Source organism: Sander vitreus, chromosome 4, assembly GCF_031162955.1.
Source record: "Sander vitreus isolate 19-12246 chromosome 4, sanVit1, whole genome shotgun sequence".
NCBI classification, from domain to species: domain Eukaryota; kingdom Metazoa; phylum Chordata; class Actinopteri; order Perciformes; family Percidae; genus Sander; species Sander vitreus.
The window spans coordinates 12235992-12255198 of NC_135858.1; the positions used below are offsets into that span (position 1 = coordinate 12235992).

Sequence of the window (19207 nt, forward strand, 5' to 3'; positions counted from 1 at the left end):
GCAGGATTCTTTTTTAATTATCTTGCTTGTTAGTAGGATATGTCCTGTATGTGTGTTTCTGCCATTGTTTCATATGCTGAAGCGTCTGTAGTTTTTTAGAAGAAACTCAAGGCAGTTGGCCTCAGTTGGCCTCATTCTGGCCCACATAAAGTCCCTTTTATGTGTTAGCACTGGCAGTATCTCATTATTTGTTTGTGTGTTTGTTATCGGTTGAACAAGCATTGTGTTGACTACCATACTGAGGGGAAGCATGAACTAGTGAATGGAAAATCCCCACAGCCTAACAAGCTTTGGGCTCCGGTACAGCCTGATCCAGACCCAGATCCTGACTCGTTCTCAGTCAGCTGGGCCTCTTTTCCGCCACTGGAGAGGAGACACAAATCAAGAGACCGTTTCAAAGATGAATAAATCTCAAACTCAGTCATGAAAGTATGAACTGTCCAAGCAAGGAAAATGTGTCTTTAAATATTAATGCTAAAACACCACATACTTAGAAAGTGCCAGCTCCCCTTTCACCACTTTGTCCCCGTGGCCCTCGCCATTTCCCCGGCTCTCCCTCCATGTAGCCGTGCCACAGTTCAGATCAGGCCTCACACGTGACGCTGCTTACAACACTGCAGCTCAGCCTGCTTTGTTAGGGGTCACAGCCGATTTGTGTGATTCAAACAATGGCCTTAGTTCTCTTGCCCCCCGCCCCCCTCACTCCCTAGTACTGGAAAAGTGCATGTGATCTACCTCTATGTATAGCAACTTAAATGCTACACTCGTGCAAAGTGTCTGAAATCCAGCATACAGCAGTTGTTTTTGATAGCAGAAAGGCTTTGTGTGCCTAGTGACTTGGTTGCCTGTAGAAAAGTATCCATCAGGTGTAAATATCACTTCTATATTGGTATTGCACGCAATTTTGATGAAGATTGAAGCTGCTCAGACAAATTTATTGCGTCAGACAGACCTATGGAAGAAGGTAAATCTGTCCTGGCATCTGCTTACGTGTCTATGACGTCTGTAGCAGAGGAGTGAAGCCTTGGAACAATCTCTAGCTCTCCATAGGAAAAGAATAATTCAATCTTCAGCCTTGTTTTTCACCCACTGGCTCTGTCACAAGGATAGCCTGTATGAGTTGATGATGATGGGAACACCATGATGATTTTCCTTTTCCTTGGGTGCCCTTATTGAGCTAAAGTACAGAATAGTTGAAGCTGTACCAGCCAGCCTGTGTAGATCTTTCACTGACCTATTCAACGAGCTGTGTAGAGAAACAGAGCAAATAGAAACTTCTCAAAAAAAAAAAAAAAAAGGTTTTGGGCCTGTTAACCTGGCTCACTCACAGTAGAGGAATGTATAAAAGGGATAAAAGACCCTGTTTAATTCAAATTAGCAATGCCTTTTCCACTGCGGCTCCAACGACCACTGCCAGCTCGCTCAAGAATGAAGCCTTGTGGGGCTCTGTCCATTTCCTGTGTATGAGGTGTTCCACTCGGTCTTCTCTGTATACTCTCCCACTTTCTCTCTCTTTGTTTCTCACTGTGTTTGTTTTCCACACACTGCCCTCCCTCTTATACACTTAATGTAAATGGGTCAACAGATGTTGGAGGGAAAATGATGGGAGGAGATAAAGAAGGAGAGTAGGTGAGGAGGAGAAGGAGGTAAGGCCAACACTTTGACTTTCCACATGGGCTGAGAATGATGAGCGCTGTAGAGGAGTGATCAGTTTCAAATAAAGTTCATGCATCAAAAAAAATAAAAAGACGGAAGGAAGGAAGTTGTCATGCATCTTTCTTGCATTTTTGTTATAAAAAGAAAGAAATAGACTTATTTGCTTCTGTTGGGAATTTACCTCCTCTGTGTCCCCTCTTTTGGGATAATGTGTCTGACTCCATTAAAAGACCTATATATCCCCGCACATTCGTTAAATTGGTATTACATTGATCCTAAGCAAGAGCCAAATAAGACGATAAGATAAAGTCAAATACATTCCTTTAATCAGTCAAGTTCCTGTTTCATTTGTTATTATTACTCAATTTACTTTGCTCAAGGCCACTGTGACAACAACAACATATATGATATATATATTATTATATATTTAAAAAGGTGATATCAGATGATAGCCAATGGGTTCTGAGATTGAATTCCGGGCAATGCGTTCCGCGTCTTTTGCTTTCCACACATACTGTTTACCTGCATGCAACTACACTCAAATGTGGTTAATACTACTCGGACTACAAATGGAAATCAGAACACTTCCGATACCAAAATCTTCTCCTGTTGCCTACAGATGCTGCATTCATATGCAGATGTCTGTTCATAGAGATATTAGCAGATAGCGGGATTTAGATTAGCAGCAACGACTGGATTTCACGGGGAAACAGCTAGCCTGGCTTCTAAAAATATATACCTCTAAAGCTGACCAGTTAACATGTTGTACAGTATATTGTTTGTTTAATCCATTGGCCACTTAGACCATCAGTCGAGGGCAGGGACTTCCTCGAGTCTTGTTCTCACTGCTAGGTTGCCAGGAAACTGGTCGCCAAGAAAAAGTTAAGGCACGTAATTCCCAATGTAATTAGAAGTGATTATTCAGACATGAAATAAACGCACAAGATATAATGTGTTAATTAGTGAGTTTTTAAAAGTACCAGTAAGGAGATTATTGATCAGGGTAGCTGTATGCTTTTGTCATAATGATTGTGCCAAAATACAGTCACTGTCTCCGGCGGGTATATACTGTAGTTGGTCAGGCATCTCACAGACTCGAACAGTGGTGACAGAAGATTGGACATACAGAGCACAGAGTTGTTGGCAACACATAGACTGGTTGGATTTAGTTGGAAGTTGTGCTGAGTCATTCTTTATGTGGATAAAAGACTGGTCAGAGTCACAAGGCAGGAAACCTCATCCAAGAAAACAATTTCAGTAATAAGGCCATTAAGCAGAAAAGCAGTGATTTTAGCAATACATTCACTTTTGGCCAAACTCATATTCACTCAAGATGAATATGTTTTCTTTCCCAGGGATCCCAAAGTCCTCTTTTAGCACATACTACTATACCAGGATTGCATGCCACTACACTGGCCTGCTTATTGGTGTTTTGTCTGTGGGAAGGATGTGTGTACGCTGTAGACGTACAGGGTAGGTAGTTATTTGGCCAGTTCCAACTAGGGCAATGGTGTGTTTTTAGTTCCTGCTAGTTTTCTCTTGTGGCCATCTTTTGCGGCCAGAACGGTTCTCTGAATTTCTGCCTTATGGTTCTGTCTGCTAAGTTGGCAAGAGGAAAAGATGAATGTCAATTCATGATTGATGAGAAGGTAAAGGCTGAAGTATTAGGAAACAAGGTAAAGGAACAGAACAGCTCACATTAGGAAACGAGGGGAACCAATGCAAACAACATGCCTGCTTTCTTGAACAAATCATTTTAGAATCAGAACTTTGTCTGGTACACGGGGATGAATTTGCCATTGTGATGTTCTTGCGGAGACAGTATATGATAGCATACTAGTTTCCAAAACATGAATGCAGACGTGGTACAAGAAGAGCTTACACAGCGTATAAGATTTCCCAACTTGTACAAAGTCTTCTCTTTTTCCCGAAATTATGACACAGCTCTAATTAATTACTACAACGTGTGATTGATCAATCACTCTGCTGAGTCAGACTTTTTTTGTTATGAATTTTGTAGCATCTTTGATTGCCACATCTAGGAACGTCCTGTGTTGCTGTCCTGTAATTGCCTGATAATATTTAAGAGTTTTTCCAGTTCATATGCCAGGACTAAGTTGGCCCATTGAATTCCAATAAGGGATCTTTTTTGTGTGTATTCATAGCCAGATTGTTTGCTGCACAACCAGGTTACTTCTGTCTTGTATCTGGGTGCATTATGGTTTGTGATGAGACCCACCACAGCGGTGGCATCCACAAATATGAAGGAACAGATGTGCTTGATGTGCACTTACTGGGGGAGATGGTAGAGAAACATTTCGGTGTTGCTTCAGTATGACAAATACATTGTCAGACACAGTTCCTGTTGTCTGTTAGAAAATCTGTCATCCACTGGCAGAATAAAAGGCCAATGTTTTATAAAGATTGATTTTGTAGCATTTCTGCTTTACTGAACATTTTATAGTCGAGGCAAAATGGATGAAAGAGACCAAGGGAGAAGGCATATGACATATGAAGATCCCAGGGTAAGATTAATCTTAGGAAATACACGGTGCTGTGCTGTGCTGTGCCGTCATGGCTCCAAACAAACCGGTTTGTCAGGGTTTGTGGAGTGGCACAGCTTGAGTGTTCACAGGTAAGGCGGTACAGTGCAATTTTAGTAATAGTTTGGTATGACATTTTACAAGATGGTGTAGAGTAGATAAACATGTATTCAGTTATACAAAGGATTATTATACACCTTTTCAGTCAACCATACTTGTTTTTGTCTTCCTCAGGTCCACACAGTACCATATCACGCTGCCCTCCCAATGAGTACCAGTGTGGAGGAACAGAGCTCTGCATCCACATGAGCAAACTGTGCAACGGGGCTCCAGACTGTACTGACGGCTGGGATGAGGGACCACACTGCAGAGGTATCACTGTCTCACACACACACACACACACACACACACACACACACACACACACACACACACACACACACACACACATATTTTTGGGATATGCAATATGAAAGTGTGCAGGTTAAAAATACATTGATTGTGCTTGTCCGTCCTGTCTGTGTCTCTGTCTCTGTCTCACCCCCTTAATCTTCACACTAAAGTCACAGTAACAAATTGATTGACCACATCAATGTAAACATATTGTGTTGTTTTTTTATTGCTGCAGTTCTGTATGCTGTACGGAGACACAACCAACTGCATGTTTGACATCCGTTGTCCGGGTATATGTGGAGCAAGATGCTCATTAATTTATTCTTTTTGACACATTAAATTAGGGAAGTTGTCATATTGAAACCCCAAACTAGGAAGCAATATATGATGAGTCTAAACAAAGTAATATCTTGTACAAGAATTTGCAGGCCAAGTTGACCACACTGATTTGAAAATAGAACTTGACTGTGCAAAAAACTTTGGTGTGGGTGAAGGTCTGAAGGGAACTGAGGACTTCCTCTATTTGGGAGTTATGTCTATCAAAAGTTTAGCAGAGGAACACGACTGATGATAGACCAATCAAATACTGTCCATCCATATACTATAATATATATATATATATAATATACTTTGTGTCTAAATCCTAACACATGTCATATACATGTTTACATAGCCATTAGGCATCATTACTGCTGCATCACTGATATATACCCTACAGTGTATTTTAATGATAAATTTCCATTTTGCTTTATACGTGCACAACTGCCTTTCTTACCTCCAACCTGTACAAAATTCAACAACTAAGAATCTAAGAAAATATGAAATCATTATTTCATCCTGAGGCTCTGAGATGTAACATAGATATCTTTCGTTGACATCTTTTATTTTCTAAGGGGTTATGAGTGTTCCGGTCAGGGGTCATTTGATTGGAAGTGGTATGCATTCTGAACCAAAACAGAGCAATTTTCTGTACTTTTATTTGCTCAAAATAAATATGTCGTGGTATGTGTCACAGTTGACTGTTTACATTGTTGCCCATGTTGGTTTTCTAAACACATCTCGGTTGTTCGGGGCTCAGACTTGTTTTGGAAAATTCCGGGCATGTCTGTAATTTGAACTGTGGTTGTCCCAGCAAGCCTCTGGAGTGCAGCAGGAAGACTTGTGTACTTGTCTATAATATTCAATGCGGATTTAATGTGTGGGGATTGGCAGCAGGACGCTGGTTACATGGAGTAACTCATTGGGTGTTTATTCTCATAGAGAGCAGATCACTTAAAAGTCAGGGATAATAGCTGAAAATGCTAGTTTGCAAAAAGCTAGTTTAGTTTTTTCTTCAAGTTTAACTCTATGATTGATTGCTTTAGTCCAGAAATACTGTATATTCACTGTACAGCAATAGTGGAATGTAACTAAGTACATTTACTCAAGTACTGTACTTAAATAAAAATTTGAGGTACTTGTACTTTACTTGAGTCTTTTCTTTTCATGTCACTTTCTACTTCTACTCCACTACATTTCAGAGAGAAATATTGTACTTTTTGCTCCACCTGACAGCTTTAGTTACTAGTTACTTTACAAATTAAGATTTTTGCACGCAAAACACATTATAAATTAAACTACCCAACAATATAACGGCCTACAAGTACAGCTGAAATGATTAGCCGATTAAACACAGAACTGCTTAGATCGTTTCCAGTTTCTAAATTTTAAAAAGGATTTTTTACTTTTAATACTTTGGTACTTACATACTTTTACTTAAGTAATATTGTCAATGCAGGACTTGTACTTGTAACAGAGTATTTTTACAGTGTGGCATTAGTACTTTTACTTAAGTAAAGGATCTGAATACTTCTTCCACCTCTGCTGTACAGTATTACACCAAGACTGTGGGCTTTTGTTTCTTTAATCTTGAAATTGTGGTGAGATACTTGATCCTTGTTCTCTCTCCCCGGAGGTGTTGTGCTAGTGTGAATTGTCTGCCAGTGTTTTCTGGGCAAAGTGAATCACTTGTGACTGATAGATCTCAGCCTGGTTTGACACGACTGTGTCTGTTTGACTATGACTCACCGTGTGTTGATTTATCTCTCACAGGATGTGCAGTGCACAGTTGAAAACTCTACTGAGATTCCATTATGCGTCGGTCAGCTGATTGGAAGGTGTGATTGTAGCGTGTTGTGTTTGTGCCCTTCTATATTTGATGTGTGTGTAGCCTTGGAGATGCTCGGGGTTTAGCGGGAAGGTATTGGTTTTGAGTTCAGGGCCGAAGTATTCATTGATTTCTGTTGAGTCTTCCATTTATAGACTTTGTATGTAATATTTGTTTTACTTTAAGGAACAATCCACCTTAACATTCCTTAAAAGGATGTCATATTTTAATGATTTAAAACATACAAGTAAAAATAACATTTTGATGCGACTAATTCACAATCAAAGATTAAACATATTTCTTTCTAAACAAAAAAAACATATTTCTTTCTAGATTCAATTTGCTGACATTCAGTGATTGCACGTGTACTGTACCACTCAGTCATGATGGAAACAACTCTAGAGTTGATATCGATAATGATTGGTACAGCAAAAAGCTGTTACTACAGGGATAAATATTGTTATTGTTATTACATGTGAGATGAGCTGAAGACATCCAGGAACTCTTATTATTAAAAATCACTTTACTGAAATTGGTTCCTTAAATTTAGAATTTACTTTGCCGCCACAACTATAATTACTAGTATAAATGTCATCAATTACACTGTACTGTGCATATACATTGTTTCCACTCATAATTCTACTACAGAATTCTACAGGACCATGAAGAACCAAAAATGAGTATCCACAATATGGATTTATGGATGATTATATATTTTCGTCATAAAATAAGGATGTAAATAATAATAAAAACAATAATAATAACAACTGTATTTATATGGCACCTATCAAAACAGAGTTACTAAATGCTTTACAGTAACAATAAATACAAATACAAAACACGATATAACACAAATAAACACGTTATAAAACAAGACAAAATAATTTTAGCAATTACAACAAATACCATCAGTTACAAAAAAGCCAAGAGATAAAAAGTAAGTTTTAAGAAGAGATTTAAAAGAGGTTAGTGAGTTTGCTTGTGGATCTCAGGTAGGGGGTTCCGCATGCTAAGAGGCAGGTCACCTTTTATGATCTTGATGTTTCATTTGTTATTCACAAGTAATTCAAAGCTCAAGGCTTGCACCTCTGTGTCTGCTGAACTATTCTTTAGTTTACACCATTACTGTAGTAGTATTATAATGCGTGTACAGTAGCTGCACTGTGTTCTGCATAGAATAGCCTGGTTAATTGGCGTGATGATGCATTACATCCACATTGTTAGCACTTCTTTTTTTGTGTTATTCTCTATCTCTGCTGCTTTTGTACTGAGCTGTTGTTCATATATGATCCAGTTGTCAGCTTGAATGAGTCTTTCAATGCTGAACTTGTCACTGTCATCGCTGACGCATTCTGGTTCGATAGATTTTATTTTTTCTTTTCAGGGACAGATCTAAAAATTCTATCTGGGAGGCTGTCCGTTTCTGAAATCAGTCACACAACCACATTGTAGATCACATCTGTTAGCCAGTTCTGAAGCTGATGATGAGTTGATGGGTTACTGAGCTGACTCTGAATGTGTTGTATTTATTTTTTATGTGCCTCATTGTCAGGATGAGGCCGCAGAGTATAGTTCAACAATTTAACCTGACACATCAAGTATTTGTACTCTTCAGCACCCAGCTGAGCAGTAAATATTCCCCAGAGAGTGTACAACGGCAGCTTCAGTATGTTGAATCGATTGTTAAACATATTAAGCACAAAACTACCTCCTATTAAAATCATTCATGCAGTGTTAGCCCAATAACAATGTCATCAACAAGAAAGAAACATAAATAAACACCTTGGGTCTTAAGTCACTTCTTTATACAATGACTGTCGTGATGACTTCATCAATGACTTCATGTCTTCCTACGCACATTATTTAAAAGACTCACTCCTGTCTTCTGTCTCTCTCCAGAGTTTATGCCCAACTGCACGCTCGTGGGTTGTCAGGAAAACTGTGCGGTGACTCCAGCAGGGCCTGCTTGTTACTGTAAGAGTGGTTACAAGATCAGCCCAGATGGAAAGACATGCAAAGGTGAGTTGCTCTGCAATGGCCACCTTCCGTGATACCTGCGGTTAAGTATGTTCCGCAAGTATTTAATCAACAAGTCAGGAAAAAAAGTTGATCTTTGTATTTTATGCCTGCATGAAGTGGCAGACAGCTAACATGACAGGATGTGAATTTTGCATCGACAACAGACATAAGCTTACGTGCTTATCTCCTCCGGTAACTCCACATCAGTACTGTCTTTTAGCATCCGAAGCTGCACCTGTGTTTACTCAGGCGTTTGGAAAAGATGAATCAAGTGCAGAACACACAGTGGGTAGTTCAGGGTCCCTGATAGTATGGAGCATTTCCCACAAAAGCCTGTTTAGAAACATTCATATGTTAGCAGCCACTGACATTATAGAGGAGTGACAGGCATCGATGAGCAACAACCTCACTGTTATAATGGTTATTTTCTGCAACACACCAAGTTTAATGAATCACTAACTTATTCTGGCATAAGACACAGAATTGTTAGTTTTTTAAAGTTAAATCAGCAATGTTATGTCCCATTTGTGGATATGTTCATTTGTACTGCATTTTCTGTTCTATTTCTCAACTAGAATTTGTTATTTGCTATACCTGAGCAATAAGACCATCTGTGGTTTCTGTGGTTCAGATTTTGACGAGTGCAGTTTGTATGGGACCTGCAGTCAGTCCTGTACCAACACTGAAGGCTCCTACACCTGTTCCTGTGTGGAGGGCTACTTGTCCCAACCAGACAACCGCTCATGCAAGGCTAAGAATGGTAAGGACCAGCAGACAGCAGCAGACAGCAGCAGGACTGAATGTAATCCTGTCCTGACTGAGACTGTGCGGATGTTCTATTTACGTTCCTCCTGTTAACCGTTAGTTATGTTCATGTCACGTTCTAGTGCCGGTAGACCGTTTGCCTGTCTTGCTGATCGCCAACTCCCAGAACATCCAAGCTACCTCCCTGAGCGGCACCACGGTCCACAGCCTTCTGTCAACCAGCACCAAGCAAACCACAGCCATGGACTTCCTCTATGCCCAGGAGACTGTCTGCTGGATCCATGTAGGAGATGCTCCCTCATCCACACACCTCAAATGTGCCAAGATCCCCAATCTGAAGAGCTTCACAGAGGAGAGAGTCATCAACATCTCCCTCAGCCTGCACCGTGAGTACACCACAGTAGCATGCAACTTCACCCTGGTGCATTTATAAAGCACAGTATAATCTGCACAGGCACACACAGCCCAGTTCTCTACACATAATACAAAAAAAATTGCCTCACGCTGCAACAAGGTATTGTGTATATATGTGTGTGTGTATGTGCATTGTAACGTTTCAGGATATTGATTCCTGGAGGCCACATATAAGGCCGGAGGATAACACTGTACACCACCTGTGGTATTTCACACAGAGAAAAATGCAGACCTGTTCCATTCTCCAGAAAATCTTCATGTATTAGATATCCATGTAATATACATTTCATGTATATTTGCCCAATAAGTCACACTTTATCTCTTGGAGCAAGAATGTATTTGTATAGTATTTCACTGAGAAAAGTTCATTGCAGTGCTTCCATTATTCATGCACGTCTGGCACAGAAGCACAGACTTGATAGCTCAGTAGATGAGTGAAGATGAAAATACAGGGGAAAAAAAAGTGGCACAGCAGAAATCCATTTCGCCTACAGCTCCTTCAGCAGGTGGACCTGAAACTATGAAATAAGCTGACTAGAAGTTTGTTTTGACACAAGTTTGCTGGACACACGTCCAAACCGTATTTACTAGAAATAGGCCTTTGCATGTGCTGGTAAATGCAGTAAAACCACATTAAACCAGATGTTTTTGAATGCAATTGGAATCAGATGTCTGTCTATGTGACATGCATCTAACAAATCAGAATATAAGTCATTCTGATTTGCCTTTGGCCTTCCACCACCTATCAGTAGCAAAGCCCAACCTTTGGCTACAGTCCTCGGCTGATCCTCATCTTGAATCATCATGTTTGTCAGGTTTGCATCCTTTGCAGATGGCGATCTGGCTGGGCTTGTTGGTATGAGTGAATTCAAATGTGTTTTACTTTTAAAGTCAAATCTACGGTGGAGAAAAAATGTCCAGAAATGTAACCAAAACTGAACTGAGCATTGATACCTATGTGCTTGTGCACAGCCTGTGAGTCAGAGATATATTGTGGCAGCACATTAAAAGCAGCTGTGTTTTTCCATGTCTTACGTTTCGTTTCAGTCTTTTCTCCTGTAAAAATAAAACTAAAAGACAGACCTTGGAGATCTAAGGAGCGTGATTGAGTGCAGGCGTGTGGACGTGGGTGCTCCTCAGTGTGCTCCTACCTAACCATAACAATCTGCGGGTCAAAAACCTCCACTCCCGCTTCGCCTCTCTCCGTTTGTCACTTCCTTACTTTAAGTTCCTAGCCTGGTTTTCGGGCAGCTTGTCTTCACTGTGAATCAGAGGGAAAGCAGCCCCAGAAACAACACATGTATTCACACAAAGATAGCAGGAATGCGTCATTGTATCTTTTAGAAAGTTGGTTGACAGATGGTTTAGAACTATCTGCATTGTCATATTTATCCGCAAACATTAATTAAAGGACTTTGCCTTGAATTAAAACAACATTGCATTTCTTACTCACTTAGTCATTGTGGCATATTCTCTGCCCTGCCCTACTTGGTTCTCTCCACAATCCCTGAACTCTACTTCTGATCTGTACACAACACTATATAATGTGTATAATGCAGACTTACTATAACTGTATGGAATCATATAGCTCAGCTTTATTCCTCTCCTTTCTCTCTCTGTTTTATACTTGCACACAAGCATTCTACCCGATCACATCCACTCAGCATGCAGCCGCTCGTCTCTGTTCACATCCCTTTTCCATGTGACTAAAGAATGCATTAACATGACTAAAATGACTCTCGGCGCGGACCATCAGAGAAAATGAAAGGGCCGAATGATGACAGTCTGGCAGCTCTGTCTTCCACATGCTCGCACAGTGCGGTGTAGCTGTCAGTTCAAAATATGTTCATTTCAAACCAGATGATATCAGGCAAGCTCTGAACAATGAAAATTATGCATAAGACATTTTGGTGTCCCTCACAGTAATAAGAGGAAGATTGAGCCTGATGCACCTCTCTGTCTATTTTGAGCCTTGCTAACGCCACATCTGTTATTGGCACATTATACAGGACAATCAGGCTCATGCAGGAAAAAAAGACATCCTCCTCAAAATTATGGAGACAGTGCCACACTGATATGGAGATTTCCTATTAGGAAAAACATGTATTTGTGCTTAATAATTATGATCACAAGAACAATGATTATCACTGTTGCTATAACTATGCAGCTTTAAGCATAACCTCGGCTCACATTGGACTTGATAATTTAAGGACCAGAAGAATTTGCAGGAAATTCCAACAGCTTCAGCTGGGTTCTCCACCGCTGCCCCCCACACACACTGCAGCATTCATACACACACACACACACACACACACACACACACACACACACACACACACACACACACACACACACACACACACACAGACAGAGACAAAAGGGAGAACCAGCTGCATTGAGGAGCATGGACAGGATGTTCATGACTGATTATGAGGATTGAGAGCTGTATTGCTGAAATAAGGAAGCATGCACTTTCTGTATCCGAGTGAAAAATATTACTGTTTTCCTGTCAGTATGTGAATGAGAAAATTAAAGAAAGAGCGATGCCATTTGAAGGTATTTTGATTGTTAATGAGACAAATTAACCGAAAAAAATAAAGTACTGGTTGTTTCCAATTGTGACAGTTTTGAAGAATAAACCAAATCTCAGATGTAGACATGTGCTGGATATGACGCAAAACATGGAAAAAATGTAAACCTGGATATTTATGGAGACAAATGATGTCAGGAAAATCTAAATCTGCATCCTTTTCCCACCCAGAGGACCCCAAATACTTAGGGTTAGCGCAAAAAATACACAATATCAAAGGGCAGAATTTTGTCTGTTCCAGTCCATAATCTGAAGCGACTGCCAGATAGCAGTCTTTTGGACAGGCTGCTGGCGTGTGAGTGTGACAGAATAGGAGGAGCAGGTTTATGCTTACAGTTAACATGGAAGGAGCCAGCAGAAACCAATGGCAGGGGTGAACTTACAGGAAAGGATGTGTGTGTGGTTGGAGTGACTCATGACCTCAGAATGCCACAGATGAGTTGTCCAGATGTGTCTCCACCCCCCCCCCACCCCCCCTCGCTCTCTCAATCTCCCTCTCTCTCTCACTTTTATTACATTCCCTTTGAAACTGAGATAGATTAACATTCAGTAGTACTCTAGATGCTCATGCTCCATGCTATGCACAGGAGGGCTGATCCCAGAGCTGTCACTAAGCCTTCCTTCCCTGCTTGTACTGTAAGAGCTACAGTACCTGCTCCCCCTGCAAAGTGAGCCACAGCATGCTGCTTAGCACAGACACTGGCCTAAAATCTCCTTAAGAGGTCATGTGCAGTTAAAAGGCAAGCCGGTCAGCACATTTTCAATCTTCTCTCCTTTCAACATTCAACTCTCTCTCTCTCTCTCTCTCTCTCTCTCTCTCTCTCTCTCTCTCTCTCATTTATTTTTTTGTCTACACTTTAGTCCCTCAAATGATCCACTCACTCTTTCCCCTCCTGCTTCTGGATCTTAACAGAACCACTTCTTTTTTTGCCATTCTGCCTGTGTGTTTCTGCTGTGACGCCTTCGCCAGATGCTTGAGGGAGTGTTTTGGAGTGCGGGAGGTTGGCGAGGGGAAGTGGGGGGTTGGGGTGTATGAGCAGTTGTTGTTAAAGCTTCAATCACAGTTTAAAAGTGACAGTTTTAAAAGTAATGCCACTGATATAACTACACTATTGATCCCCCTGTGTGAGCAGCGTAGTACGAGCAGTGGGTGCCTGTGAAGATGTATTCCCCTCACTTGTACTCCCCCACATACAGTTATTGGAGAAAAACTCTGCCTAGCATTGCTCCATTTAGCAATACACTTTAAACACATTATCTCGACATCCACTCGGCTGTTGTTTGTCTTAGACCAACAGGGAGTAGAGAGATGAACGAGGAAACACGTAGAAAACAAGTTGTTTAGAGAAAGTGGGGAACAGATGAAGAAGGGGTCCGGTCCTGTTTTTTCAATTATGCTGTGTTTTTTTATAGCATAGTTTGAGACAGACAGAGCTGCAGTTAATGAATCCAGACTGTTTTCCCACCTCTGGGGAACAGACAAAGGGGAGGGATAGGGGGATGATGCATGGAGGAGGAGGAGGGGAGAGAATGGGAGGAGATTGAAAAGTCTTTTCGCTGGAGCCATTTCTGTTTAGCAAAGGTGGAGGAAAATGGAGAGCTGGGGGTGTCTGAAAGCAGGGGGTGGACATTTTTTCAGGTCTTTCAGTAAACTTTTTGAATATTGCACAATCTCCTATCTTCTCCCTCCTTGGTTAACCCATTGCTTAATCAGTGAATCACTGTGTTGTGGGGCAGCTGGAAGTGTTTAAACAGAGAACTCTGTGTTAAAAATTAAGAGCACCTTTGGGAATACGGCCCCTGATTCCCATAAACCTCAGAAATGCTGCTGCACAATGGCCAAGTTTCCCTAGTGGAAATCAGATATATCGCTCTCTTTCTTCTCTTCTCTGTCGTCTTTCTTCTCTTCTTACTTTTTTCTTCCTTTCCTCTGCATCCATCTGCATAAAAAAAATAAAAAATCTGTTTTCCACTTTTACTCAAACCCAAAATATTTGAACATGTTTAAATATTTTTTTGTCACGTGTACAGCAGTAATACAGACTTCTGTGGAGTGGATATTATGACTCATTTCAGATATTTAACAACAAAAGACAAACAAACAAATAAATAAAAAAAACACACTATGAAGCATACAGATCAGATAGCTTGACAAATGTTCAAATTGTATGTATATGTACTGTATGTATATACAGTTCATTTACTTGGCCATGGTCTTGCATGGTCTTTCCCCCATACAGTCTCTCAGACACTGGTCTAGCTTGTCAGGTGTTGCGCTCTCAAAATTATGAAGATGGGTCTTCACAAAGTGTCTAATCTGGAGGTATCGCAAGAAATCTTTCTTTGACGACCCATATTTCTCCTGAAGCTGCCCAAATGATGCAAACATAACCTGAATGTATGAATACCCAAAGCTATACAGCTATAATTCCTTCCATTGATCAAACAATGGATGGAGCATCCATTGTTGGAGTAAATGACAGATGTGGCGATATTGGCAGTGTAAAAGATAGAGCTCTAAGCTTAAACTGTTTTGCTACTTGTCTCCAGATCTGAATAGTACGATGAATAATCTAATTGTGATTAAAACATGATTTTTGGAATGGGAGACATTACGATAGCACCAAGCGAGTAGGGTAGACAGTCTTCTCTCTCCTTATTCAGCCAGCCGTCGAGCACAACTGTCTCATCCAGCCAGTAGGCGACACAGCGAATGATCGCCGCACCCAATAAAAGCACATGGAATCTGGTAGGGCCAGCAACCCACACGCCCTACACTTGTACACATGACATCTCGTAATCCTATGGGATTTATAGTTCCAGATAAATGAAATTAGTTATAGAATCCAGAATCTAGTTTTAATAAAGTGGATAAAAATAAGTTTTGAAAGAGATATAACAATTGAGGGAGACGGATCATCTTACCTGCATTTATTCTACCTATCAAGGAATTTGGGGGTGTTAAAACTGTTATTTGGTCCTAAACTTGATTTACAGTATGTAGCCATAAAGTTAGCTTAAAATAGGGATGTACACTTCTCTGTCATCTCTACCCCAAAATATGTGAATTTTACCAATTTGAATGGAATCTGTTCGAGCACATCTGGGTCTCCACGACGCACAGGCATCAGTTCACTTATGCTCCAGTTTATCTTATATCCCGAAAAAGAACTTAATAGTTCAATTGTATAGAAGTCTGTGGCCTTGTTATGTTTAAAAAAAAAATGTTGCAGTTCCTTCCCTTTGCAATCCAGGCTCTTCAGAAAGACAGAGGGCTCCTCTGAAATTCAAGTCAGATTTATTGGTGTGGAGCTGGTAAGCTTTCACTATTTTCACACTTTTATTGCACTCCTATGCGAAAGGAATCTGCTTTGTCGTTTCCCCCACTCAAGCTTTTCATTCCTGGTTGGAGACATCGACCCTCTGGTCTTCTCTAAATCATCACAGTGGCCTGCTCACCCTGGTAAACAAACCACCATATTAGACCTCCACCCTTAGCACTGAGCACTGCATGACCAAGGACTCCTGCAGCAAGACTAGCCCTATATCTGAGTTGTTTGTGTACGTGTGAGTCGGTGTGTGGGGATAGTTCTGTGGAGAGCAGAGCTTTTGGCAGCTGTGTAAATACAAGTCCTGTGGTTTGTGAAGCCCCCCTCCCCACTCTTTCTCTAGTCATGCATACGTATAGTTTTCATTCCCTATGTTAAGATATTATTAATTAAATATTATTAATATTTATAGATGTGACAGTCAGCTGCTGGAAGAAATATTCAGATGCTTTGTTAAAAGTAGCAAAACCACAATGTAGAAATATTAAATTACAAGTTAAAGTCTTCATATCATCTTCAAAATGGCACTTAAAGCGGCTATAATCAATATTTTTATATTAGCAATGGATTACATGAATACTGATTATTATCACCGACTACATTTTTTTTCTCAGCTTCTTGGAGCAATTTAGCATCTTTCAGCTTATTGTTTTTTTTCAGTCATAACTTTACTCTTTTGTTTCAACTACACTGTTTTGTTCAAATAATCATGGTATGCATCTTAACTACTAGGCTACCTAGCTATTTGTTTTTAGAGGAAAAGCTTTAAAAACCAACTGTATGCGTCGCTGGGTTGGCACAGTTGGTAGAGCAGGCGCACATATACATGGAGGTTTATGCCTTGATGCAGAGGTCAAGGGTTCGAGTCCGACCTGTGACGATTTCCTGCATGTCTTCCCCCTCTCTCTCCCCTTTTTCACCTAGCTGTCCTATCCATTAAAGGCAGAAAAGCCCAAAAAAAAAATCTTAAAAAAAAAAGAACTGTACGCTACCTGCACAGCATTAAAAGGCAGACAGACAAAATTAGCGACTTGCTAGCTAGGTGAATATACTGTAGTGGAGTAGTGCTGTAATGTAGCAGCTAAATCTGAATATTTGCCTTTTTTGTAAAAAGCAAAAACAGCTAAAATGAGATATTAGACTTACATTTATCAGGAAGGACTGTAACACAATGTCAAATGAATGCTAATGTTAACCAATATCAGAGGAATGTGAAAACTGAGAGCTTGCTAACAACAACTTATCAACTTAAAAGGTGATAATATGTAAGTGTTGTGTTCAAAGTTTATTTCTGCTGCCCCCAAGTGTCCAAAGAAATTCTGTTTTTGCGGATCCATTGCATTATTTTCAAAAGTACTAACTATTCAGGGAAAATGCCCTCTGTCACTGTCATGTTATCATATATTATTAGATAATTAATATTATTATTTATTGTTATTATTATTACTGAAGCATTGTATTAGCCACATTTTAATGTTATAGCTTGCATAGGTGGAGCACATTTTTACTATTTTATATAAGTTTTTTTTGTTATACTGGTAGTTTAATATTTTATATAGCAATGCATGATATTTTATATGCTAATTATATATATATATATATATATATATATGATACAATAAGTATGGAAACTAAATGCACACTTCCTGCATTACTGCATTACTTCAAATACTAAGTTACTCCTCTAGTAAACTAGTATTCACATGAAATAAAACAATAAAATATTGAGACTATTCAGCAAGGCACTCTGGGTAACATTCAACATACAAACTGGTTGCTATGGACTCGTCACTAGGCTTCCTCCACTTCGCCGTTTAAACAAAGTGGAATAAACGTATAAAAGTCTAAAGCTACACAAAATCCGCAATCAATTAGTAAGCTGACATCAAATGTGGCATTTAGGAAACCTTTATTGCAACCTTGGCACGGTAAGATGTCCAGACATAGTGCAACAGTAATTTTCGTTTTTTGCATCCTGCTGCTCCCATCGTCAGCCAGGAAATACTTTTTTTTTATTAAAGCAGTATATGAAATCAGATGTATTACCCACCACCAGTTAGTTGTTTTGTGTTATTTAAGATATTTATAAAATATCTGATCATGTCAGACGTAATTATTCCACTCATTTTTTAAACAATGCAATTATTTGTTTCAGCCACCAGGGGGGCAGCGCCCCCTGCCCCCCAGCAAACTCATGGGTCAGACCCATCTGGTAGAGAAGGAGGGCCGAGACTAAGAGCTACATGAAAAAATATGCACCAAACAAGCTACTTTGAAATGTTGCTGTTTCATGAATACAAAAGTTGGGTGACCCCCCCCTCTGGACTGAAAAATGTTGGATGACCCTCCCCTCAGCAAAGAATAAAAAGACATGACCCTCCCCTATTTTCCTCCAGTGGTCCATTCCATAAATACCGAACGGTCCCTTAAATCTTAGTTTGCAAAGTAACTAGTAACTGAATAAATGTGTTGCAAAAAGTACAACATTAACCTCTGAAATGTAGTGGTGTACTGTACCAGTATGAAGTTGCATAAAATAGAAAAGTAAAGTACAGTCCTTGAGTAAATGTACTTTCCACCACTCACTACAGTAAATAGATCATTCTGGACCTTTAATATCCTCACATCTCCTTTCCTTTAGCTTTAACAATAGCTTTCTTTCTCTGATCCTTGGCTCGGAGTTAGTGTGGCTGAGCTGGTGTTTGAGGAGAGGAAGGAAGAGGAGGGAATGAGGGAACCAGGAGAAGGGTATATTAGTGTCTCATGTTATTTTTCTCCTCTCTCAGTCCTTCCCTATGTGGTCCTGAACCACATTCGGGGCAGTTTGGATAGAGCAGAGGTATTCCAGTTTTTTTTCCTGTAAATGTTCCATAACGTGTGTGTGTGTGTGTGTGTGTGTGTGTGTGTGTGTGTGGCCATGTGTATGTGTCTAGGTGTTTGGTTTTCATCGTCGGATGGGGCACTGGTCGTCCCTGTGAGCTGAGCCTCGGGAAAATAAACGTACCAGAAACCGCACGCCCGGCATCACTTAGCTACAGCTACGCCAACATCGCACTCCTCGAAGCAACAAAAAAAAACTGTCTCATATGTCTGTCTGAGTGACTTTGAATGACAGACACATTACCTATCCACTTGCTAACTGCAATTGGCTGTCCTCTCGTTTGTCAGTCAAGAAAAATGCCCTAAGTCCAAACCGTGTGAACGTGTGTGTGAGTGTTGCAGAGAGAGGGAGAGATCTGTTGAAGTAGTTGCTACACAGTATTGCTGACTAATTTCATCATATGACTATGAGTCAAACCTCTAACCCATCTGCTACAAGTATGTACAACAACACACGCTCGAGCTCTATACC

The 19207-nt window shown here is 40.2% G+C and overlaps 1 protein-coding gene across 3 annotated transcripts in view; it reads left to right on the plus strand.

Annotated features, from left to right (window-relative positions):
- Window positions 1-19207, plus strand: part of LOC144516752 (low-density lipoprotein receptor-related protein 1-like) — a 90996-nt gene that overhangs the window by 20826 nt on the left and 50963 nt on the right. For all 3 annotated transcript variants that reach the window (XM_078248333.1, XM_078248335.1, XM_078248334.1), the window contains exons 3-6: window positions 4434-4571; window positions 8638-8757; window positions 9389-9517; window positions 9645-9908. In XM_078248333.1, the coding sequence (XP_078104459.1) occupies window positions 4434-4571; window positions 8638-8757; window positions 9389-9517; window positions 9645-9908 (651 nt within the window). The remainder of the gene's footprint in view (window positions 1-4433; window positions 4572-8637; window positions 8758-9388; window positions 9518-9644; window positions 9909-19207) is intronic.